The following is a 10,395-nucleotide window of genomic DNA, read 5'->3' as shown; positions in this document are numbered from 1 at the left end:
ATTTTTAAAAGTCCTCGACCACATCTTAAACAGGGGTGCCAATAATTGTGGAGGGCACTGTAAGTTCAACTTAACCTGACTTAACAGTCGCTCATAAATAGTTCCATGAATTCTTTCAGAATTTTCTTTTCTCTCTACCAGCTTCCTCAAGCCAAATGTCCACTGTCTGTTCACATTTTTACATTCATGATGAACGCAGCCACAACAGCCTGTTTGCTTTTCGCTGCCCTGTTCCACTGATTCCTTCACTACTTTAGTCTGGTAGCGCTCAGTGTTCCCTCACTGGGAAAATCATGATACTTTATCAATTTTTCTATATCCACACATTTCTGCCCATAATGTTTTCTCATTTGGCAAAACACCGGTCTATCATATCTGGCAAGCTTGCTCTGAGATTTCCCCATACTGGCTGTTTCTATTTCCCCCCCGTGGATTTTCCTTCGACGCGTCTAATAATCTGTCGGACGTCTCCAACAGATCCGATCTCTTAACCCAAGATCGGTCAAGGTGCACTACCAGCGCTTTATCTACTGGAAATCTTTTGACCCCGCTGCAGATCTTCAATCACCCCACAGATTAGAGTCCACCTGAAATCTCTTGACCTGCTTTCAGCTCTCAAGTGATCTCGGACCGTAATCTGGGCGAAATCTCGGACCTGACAAATGGCAATTAATTTCAGATTTACGAAAACTCAGTGTCCATATGAAATTTCTTGACCTGACAACAGGTCTCAATTAATCTTGGACTACTCTCTTATTCGCAACCACCGAAATAGACCCCAGCCAGTACAGTTCCTCTCAATTATATACCCAATATAAAATGAATTTAGCTGTGTCTCACCAGGATGTCTTTTCTCTGTGCCTCGGGTTCTTTTTGATTCCAGTGGAGCCTCTCCTGGGCCTGATAGCGGTCGGCCCCTCTCTCTCAAGCTTACGAGGTAGAGCTGGAACTGCTCAGTCCAGGTGGCCAAACACCGTCCGCTCTCAGGTCCAGAAGGCACTTCCAAGGAATCCCACTTCTGACACCAATTGTTAAGGCAAAAATTCAATAAACAGACATCCCTTCGTAAGAGACACTCTGAGTCAAATTAATAAAGGAAAAGGTTTATTATTCTTGCAAGAACAATAAGGCTCAGTCACCAACACAGATTACTGCGAAGTGGAGTGACGCCCAGAACACAGGCCGGGGTGAAGACTAAATAGCCCTCCCCAAGGTTATTTACTGCAAGCCGAGCCTTCTCTGTAAATTTCCACAAAGTTATAGGATTCATGATGCCAGGTTAGATTTACTAACCCCCTCAATCCCTCCCAGTCTAAGATGACCCCTGACCCGGCCGGTCCTCTGGTGCCAGTATAGCAGTATAGCCCTATTTATGGTTTTGTTAAACCGTGACATCTACACGTTTTCCAAAGTGGACCAACGTGATTATTTCACGTCTGACCGTGTATTTTCCACGTGCGGCCCACTTGACCGCAGTCTCAGAACAGCGCATCAGCAGTGAACGCAAACATGTTTAACCGGCAAGGCTTTAAGCACATGCAAATTAACTTTTGTGAACTCGCTGAACTGATGTAACGTTAGCCGTTCCTCTGCGTTAATATTGCGAGTATTTGTCGCGTTGTAAGTTACACTAATGCTGTTGAGACGGAGGTGTCAGAACTGCAACTGACAGAATGCACGATATTTCTACAAAAGCAGTCAGCAGCTTGATTGGAGCAAGGATCATAGCGCAAATTTGAACTATATCGCGATATATCGCCCAGCCCTGGTGACCTGTGATGTTCTTGTCAACTGACGACGATACTCAGCGCGAGAGCGACTGATACGAAATTGAGCAGGTGAACAAGCTGAACCAATTAGACATTCTCTCTATAGACATTTCACAAGATGTAAACAACACTGGTCCAGAAACACTTCCTGTTTCAGTTTGTAACTGTTTTCTTTATTTCACATGTAAAGAAAACATCTTAAAAATGTTTGTTTAACTTTTTGATTCAGTTTTACATGTTCTGCTGGTTGTATTTTATCCCAGCTTTTATGTAGTGTTAAAAAACTGAAACAGGAGTGCTTCTGGACCAGTGTTGTTTTCATCTTGTGAAATGGTCTATACGTCCTTGTTGATACTTTGAAAGGAACTTTCTGTACGTCAGCCAGTTATGGGTTATGTGCTCTTATTCTCTCCTTTTCAGTCCGGCTGCCGACACCAGTCGTCCTCTTCTTCTTCTTCTTTTTTTTAACAGATCTGCATGATTCACGTAGGTCACATTTTCAGGTCGGAAAATCCGGAATTCCGGATTAATCCGGAAAAATCACATTCCTGACATATGCGCCGTGCTTTCGGTTTTCAATTCGATCAAGTGTTTATGTTCTCTTCTCTATATTGGATTATGAAATTAATAAGCCTCCCCTTTCAATCAGATTGAAATTTAGGATCGAATAAGGTGCGATTGAGCAGCCTATTCGATAACTAATGTATTATTTGGGCACAATATATACACAATACACTTTCTCCTCGACAGGTTAGTCAATGTTACAGTCTTACTTAATTTTTTTGTCATTGCTTGGTTGTGTACTTAATTTATTATATAGCAACTTAGGTAAAAAAGTTAAACAAGGTCTTTGATGAATAGCAGCTATTGACTACTTTACTCGCAGCTATTGTGAAGGAAGGTGCTAAAAACAAGGTTTGCAAGTTAATTCTTTATAACCTATAAATTCAGTAAGAATATAGAGATAATGATTGTAAGAAAATATTGAGGAAAATATTGCTCTCTGTAAGATTTTCTATAGCTTTCTTTTTTTTATATAAACGATCAATTAGCTAAAATTGTGATTTTGCTATGTGGATAAGATTGTACAGAGAATTAAAATTAATTTATACAGCTAGACACATAAATTGTACACATAAGTTGCTGTTTTTTTTTTAAGTTACAAACCTGTTCACCCGGAGAAAAACTCGATGAAGTGTTACTACAAGACATCCTGACCTGTCATAGCATTTTTGGTACATAACGGCAACCGTAGATGCAATACGCACTTGAAAAAGCGAGGAGCTGGAGAGCAAAACTCGTTTGAATGCAAAATACTATTTAACCACTAGATGGAGGTAATTCCTACACAGAGTCCCTTTAAGGTGTGAAAGAGCCTTTACATCTGCCTGAAACAGAACTCTTTATTTTTGATAAATGAAAATGATAAATGAAAATGTACTTTTAAAAGGTAACTTTCCTCAACACTGCTGACAGTTCTTTTAAATCGAAATATTATTTCACAATATTACCAGTTTTAATGTATTTTTGATCATATGAAGCAATAAGTTGGTGAGCATAAGAGACTTAAAAAATGTCCTTTTTATATCAAACTTTTGGTCTGAATAAGGGAACAAACTAATCAGTTTCTTGGCAAGACAAATCCATCCAGACACACATTACAGTAAAAAAGAGATTCGACACCCTCTAGTGGTTCACTCCACTCTAAAACATGTCGGATGAATAAAATCATGCTCTGATATCTTTAATATTAATATTCATTATATATGACATGAACATCTGAGTTTGTCCTGAACTTTATCCACATTGTGTGTCAGGGTTATGAAATAGTTACAGAACTAACCTGAACACATTTCCTTACTGTACAAACAAATGCAATAAATACTAAATATGCAATTGAATATGATGTAAGATTTATGTAGCGCATTAAAGTGCAGTTATTGCTCCATTCTCACTTCAGTAATTATGTCCCTAGAGAGTGTTGAAGCTTCAGTCATCATTGAGTGTGTTAGTTTAAGAATGGCAGGGCCAGTTTTGGCTGGAACGTTCACAGAGAGCTTTCTGGAAGACAGTTTCACTTCTCCACTAAATGAAAGGGAAGAGTCTCTTCTTCAGGATGTAGAGCACTGTGGCCAGAAACAGAGCGAGAGCTAAGAAGATCAGCAGTTTGTCCGTCAGCTCACGCCGATTATATTTCAGGATAAGTTTCCGCCCCGAATGAATGGTTCCCGTCATGGCCTTAAACTCTTCATTTGTCTCTTGTACCGTCCTCGATGATGTCGCTGGAAACAGAGAAAATTAAATACATTTAGTGATGGAGGTAAAGTAATGTCCCTCCAGAAGGTTAAAAGGACATCGTGACGTGGCCTCTGTTGTTGGGAAATGTTACTTTCCCACTCGTACTTGTTCAGTTTGGACTGGCGGGTCACGTGATCATCAATCATCAGCTTGTTTTGGTCATTTGGAGACTCACAGAAGAGCAGATGTAGGCAGGCGGCTGTCGAGAAGCAACGTCTTCCATGTTGTTAAAGTTTTAGAATCAAATGTAACTATTTACTTTAGGGCTGTCAGGCGATTAATCATGATTAATCACATCCAAAATAAAAGTTTGTGTGTACATAATATATGAGGGTGCACAGTGTACAATTATTTTGTATATATAAATACACACACACACACATATATATATATATAAATATGTATTTAAGATACTATTTAAGATATATATATATAATTTGTTTATATATAAATATTTTATATATAAATAACACATTTTTCTTAATATATATATATATATATATATATATATATATATCTTAAATATTATCTTAAATACATATTTATATATATATATATATATATATATATATATATATATATATGTGTGTGTGTGTGTATTTATATATACAAAATAATTATATACAGTTCACACACATACAAACAAACTTTTATTTTGGATGCGATTAATCGCTTCACAGCAATACATACATCTAATTTCATCTTCACAAAGCCAGAAACATTCACTGTAATCCTAATTGTAGAATGTCCTCCTCTGATATAAAGTCCCGTTTTACTTCCTTTAAGGGCGTTTTCACACCTGAAAGTTCACGTTTTGATACATTTTATACTTTCAGAAAGTGTTGGTCTCACAATGCAATTATGCGAGCGCACTGAAGAACTTCCCGTGACATACTTGCGTCCTGTCGTCATCATCTATGTGGGCTGCATCCTGACATTGATTGGTTCAGTATGGACGTCTGCGTGTTGTCAATTAGGCGGGTAACTTTGACAACATGAACGAACAGACGCATATTTTTATGGCATATTTACCTGCAGCACAACTATACACAAGGCTAGTTCAAATTCGTCAAATGAACGTCCTCGTCGTGGGAACATTTTATCATCGCCGGCAGGAGAGGAGGAGAAGACAGCAAGTTGACTTCTTATTATGTCATCAAACCTCGTCTCCTCCTCTCCCCATGTGATACCAAGGCTCATTTCTCCTGCCACCTTCTGTTTTTTCGGCTATGTGGGAAGCACCGGGACTTCCTGTAAAAGGTCTGAAAGTCCGAACCATACAGAAATGCTTTCACACTAGAAACGAACCAAACCTTTGTTCAGTTTGAACCGGAGCGAGACTACCTCTTTTTGTGGGACCAAATTTCTGAAACCGAAACTTTTGATTCGGACCAAACAAGGTAAGAAAGGTAACAAACGGCCCAAAGAAAATGTCAAAACCTTTGAACACAAAATCTTCGAAAACATGCATGACATTCATGATGACCAAATATTATATTGTGATTTGTGTAATTCTTATATCCACTTGTGATGTTTGTACGCCCACCTTATTTCTTACTGCTAATATCTGTATCCTTTCGTTTGCAAAAAAAAAAAAAAAAAAAGCTTAAAGACTAAACATATAATACGCATCTGAATGATGTCACAGTTTTCACAGATGATAAGCATGTCGTTTGTGGCGTTGTCGTGTAAATTAATGCCCAAAACGTCTTCCGTTTTTAGTTGAAAACCATGCCGTGTAAACGGCCCCTGAGACTAATGATATTTCTCAGACGTGTTGTTCATTTCTTTAGGTGTAAAACCTTGTTAATCAGCAATAGCAATAAATCACTCGCATACGAGTGAAACTCGAGTGCAAAAGTTCATTTATTTCAGTAATTCAACTTAAAAGGTGAAACTAATATAGACTCATTACATGCAAAGTGAGATATTTCAAACCTTTATTTGATATAATTCTGATGATTATGGCTTAAAGCTTATGAAAACCCCAAATTCAAAATTAGAATATTGTAAAAAGTTTTTCATATCTGTAAGCCATAATCATGATTATAACAAATAAAGGCTTGAAATATCTCACTTTGCATGTAATGAGTCTATATAATATATTAGTTTCACCTTGTAAGTTGAATTACTGAAATAAATTAACTTTTGCACCATATTCTAGTTTTTTCGAGTTTCACCTGTATGACAATTTGCAAAATTTCTACTAATTTGTGCGTGAACTATTCCTTTAACAGATGGACATTTTGATATCATGATGGTGATAGGATTATTGTATTTTTTTTACCCAGACTCCCGATGGTCTCCTCGCTCTGCTGCACCTGCTGTGACATCATCCGACTGATGCTCATCAGACTCTCGGTGATGTCACTGGACGTCTGCACCAAACTCTCTTTGGTGGCCTTCCTGAACCAGGAACAACACGTGGATTGAGGAAACATGGATAAAAGAGCAGTGTCGAGGAGTTAAAAAAGCTTAATGCTACATACAATTTTATTTTATTTGTCGATCTTGATTCTGATTGGCTGAAATAGCAGCGTGATTTACCTTTGTCTCACTGATTCGCCTCCTTGAAGCAGTTCATCCTTCTCCAGGTGATCGATGGCCAGCTTACAGGCCAGATTCGCCTTCCTCCAGGCCATCTGGTTACTGAGACATGATGAGAGTAATGATCATGCAGAGTTTAAATCTGACATTCAATACATAATCAGAAAAAAAGATAGGGTGATAAAAAAAAAATGTTTCACTAACCTTAACATCTGCTTCCGGTGGCTTTGCGTTTCACTCAAGAGAGCTTGCTTATCAGTCTCTCGGTCTTGTTCTTTGGCCATCTGTTCCATGTCCTGTCAAAAAAATGTTTCGTTTTGCTTAAATCTGCCATGTTCACAAATCCAATATTACTCAGATTTTCTTTTTTAAATGCAAGTTTATTGAATTTTTAAGCAAATTATAATAGAATTTAAAAAGAGAAAGTTTCTCTCCTCATACTTCCATCTCTCCTTTCCTTCGTAGTAAAGATTTATATTGTTAGAAGAGATTTCTATGTTGGGTTATCACATGAAAAAAGCATCACTCACATGATTAAACTGTGTCCATCATTGATAATAACGGAGTATCAAATAATCAAATCAGAAAGATTTCTGAAGGATCATGTGACACTGAAGACTGGAGTATTAATGCTGGAAATTCAGCTTTGCATCACTGAAATACATTTTATTTTAAAGTATATTCAAATTGTAATGATATTTCACAATATACATTTTTTTTGTTCTGGTTTTTATTTTGGTCATAATAAATGCAGCCTTGGTGAGCAGAAAAAATAGTAATGTTTCCAAACTTTTGACTGGTCCTGCAAATACCTGTAAAATTTCAAATATCCAATTATAATCATTATGGATATCACAAAAATGTTGCCATAATAACAATAGTTTCAGCCATAACAGTTACAAAAGAACCACAGCAACATGACATTATCCACAACATTAAAAACATAATAATAATAATAATAATAAAGCTAGACTAAATAAATGTAACGTTAGGTATAAAAACTTGTATTATAGTTGCATTAAAAAAGTTAGTTATTTAAATAAATAAATAAATATACTGACAGAAAGACGAAAGTAACGTTGATTCTGAAAGCCGCTTGTATTTTGAATATCATTATTCTCGTAGTTTGGCCCTGTTACTGTTGCCCTGACATTTATATTACTGGTTGAATGTAACGTTACCTGAATCCTCAGTCTTAACTGGTTGAACTTCTCCTTGACAGTGGAGTTGAGCTCCAGGAGCACCGCCTGTGGCCCACAGCATTCTCGTATATCCTGACACGAGAAAAACAAACAATTTACTGTTTCCAGATCCATGCTGACTGACAAAGCCATGGCGATTATATGGCCACATCTTTGTATTTACAGTTAGTTTTTGTCGGACGAACTTGACAGCAAAACCCTGGCTGATATATGATAATATGAAGTCTAACGTTACCTGAACAAGAGCTTTAATTTCCAGATCGTATTTTACAATCTCTTGTCCACATATTCGGACGTGTACATCAGCAGAGGACGCCATCTTTGTTGTTATACGGTACGTCAGAAGGTCCAGGCGTTAACGCATTTTCATAACGCTTTTTTTTCTTGATGTGCCCTGCAAAACTGTCCTGGGAACAGAGAGGAATGCGGTGCATACATGATACTTAATAATACGATTTTCCTAAAACAAATGCCTTGTGTATTTATATAGGGTTTATTACATTGAGAAAAAAGTTTTTTTTATTTTTTTTTATTGTGTTGCTCTTTTCTACTTTCTACTGGAGTAATGGCTCACAAGAATACAATAATCAATTGCATTTTAAGATGCAAAGTTTAGCCAACTTGCCAAATGTAATGTATATTATTTATTTAAAATGAGCTAGTTTGGATTGTTTGGGAGTTCTTAACATTCAAACATACTGGGAAAGATAACCAAACCCTACATAACTACTGGGAGAGTAGCAGGGGAAAGTTTGTGGTTTCGTTTTGACTGAGAAATGCATGACTGTTGCCAGAAGTGACAGGCATCCAAGAATAGAGCGAGGAAGAAAAGAAAGGAAGAACAGAATGAGACAGTTGGATATTGGGACAGTTATAATGTTGTCAACCTTATATTTATGAAGAGAGTATAAATCTACAGCTTGCACAATTTAAATCTGTGTGACTGAATTAAGAAATATATTGCGGTTTAGAGAAAATGCTTAGCATTTATTAAATGGATAGTTTACCCCAAACTGAAAACTCTGTCATTAATTATCCACTCTCATGTCGTTCCAAAACCAAATCCAATTTATGTCCCTCCATAGAGAGCTACGCAACTACCACTTTGATGTTTCAAAAAGTTCATACAGAAATCATAAAACTAATCCATATGCATTTTCTGAAGAGACTCGATAGCTTTTTATGGTGAACAGATTTAATTTCGGCTTTTATTAACATAAACATTGATCGGTGCACACATCAGTAATGGAAAAGCTAGGGTTAACGGAAGATCAAGCATGTTAGCCTGATATGCGAGAACCAATGAGGTTTATTTTCGTGTTACGCAGCATGTTTGAGCTTCAGCAAGAACCAATGAGATTCATTCTTGTGTTACGTAGGACATTTGAGTTTCAATAAGAACCAACCCAGATAGCAAACTGACATTGAATCAACGTAGAAACATGACATCGAAACAACGTTGATCTGACATTGTTTTGCTCATCGAATTAACGTTGAACCAACGTCAGACGCGTCATTCTTTCAAAACTAACGGAAAATCAACTTGAAATCAACGCGTTGTTTCAACGTTATGAAAGCAAACCAATTTTCGATTTTCATTTAGCTTTGAAGAATGCCGCGTCTGACGTTGGTTCAACGTTAATTCGATGAGCAAAATCAACGTTGTTTCAATGTCATGAGAGACGTCGTTTCCACGTTGATTCAATGTCAGTTTGCTGTCTGGGAATGAGATTCATTCTTGTTTTACGCAGCACGTTTGTGTTTGAGCAAGAACAAATGAGGTTCATTCTTGTGTTACGTAGGACATTTGAGCTTCAGCAAGAACCAATGAGGTTCATTCTTGTGTTACGTAGGACATTTGAGCTTCAGCAAGAACCAATGAGGTTCATTCTTGTGTTACGTAGGACATTTGAGCTTCAGCAAGAACCAATGAGGTTCATTCTTGTGTTACGTAGGACATTTGAGCTTCAGCAAGAACCAATGAGGTTCATTCTTGTGTTACGTAGGACATTTGAGCTTCAGCAAGAACCAATGAGATTCATTCTTGTGTTACGTAGGACATTTGAGTTTCAGTAAGAACCAATGAGGATCATTCTTGTGTTACGTAGGACATTTGAGCTTCAGCAAGAACCAATGAGGTTCATTGTTGTGTTACGCAGCACATTTGAGTTTCAATAAGAACCAAGGAGGTTCATTCTTGTGTTACGTAGGACATTTGAGCTTCAGCAAGAACCAATGAGGTTCATTCTTGTGTTACGTAGGACATTTGAGCTTCAGCAAGAACCAATGACGTTCATTGTTGTGTTACGCAGGACATTTGAGCTTCAGCAAGAACCAATGAGGATCATTCTTGTGTTACGTAGGACATTTGAGCTTCAGCAAGAACCAATGAGGTTCATTGTTGTGTTACGCAGCACATTTGAGTTTCAATAAGAACCAAGGAGGTTCATTCTTGTGTTACGTAGGACATTTGAGCTTCAGCAAGAACCAATGACGTTCATTGTTGTGTTACGCAGGACATTTGAGCTTCAGCAAGAACCAATGAGGATCATTCTTGTGTTACGTAGGACATTTGAGCT

At 37.4% G+C, this 10,395-nt stretch overlaps 1 protein-coding gene across 1 annotated transcript; it reads right to left on the bottom strand.

Moving 5' to 3' along the window:
* Nucleotides 1–1,087: 1,087 nt before the first annotated feature.
* On the bottom strand, nucleotides 1,088–8,265 carry bnip1b (BCL2 interacting protein 1b). The gene is made up of 6 exons (XM_039688239.2): nucleotides 8,052–8,265; nucleotides 7,796–7,888; nucleotides 6,819–6,910; nucleotides 6,615–6,716; nucleotides 6,355–6,473; nucleotides 1,088–4,051 (listed from the first exon to the last, which is right to left on the bottom strand). The coding sequence occupies exons 1-6, from the start codon at nucleotides 8,133–8,135 to the stop codon at nucleotides 3,855–3,857; spliced, it is 687 nt and encodes a 228-aa protein (XP_039544173.1). The 5' UTR covers nucleotides 8,136–8,265; the 3' UTR covers nucleotides 1,088–3,854.
* Between the last annotated feature and the right edge of the window lie 2,130 nt (nucleotides 8,266–10,395).

This window comes from Pimephales promelas, chromosome 19 (assembly GCF_988280905.1).
Source record: "Pimephales promelas chromosome 19, fPimPro1.hap1.1, whole genome shotgun sequence".
Taxonomy (NCBI): domain Eukaryota; kingdom Metazoa; phylum Chordata; class Actinopteri; order Cypriniformes; family Leuciscidae; genus Pimephales; species Pimephales promelas.
Note: the sequence above shows the minus strand (reverse complement) of the source record. Positions and strands in the feature narration are given on the sequence as shown.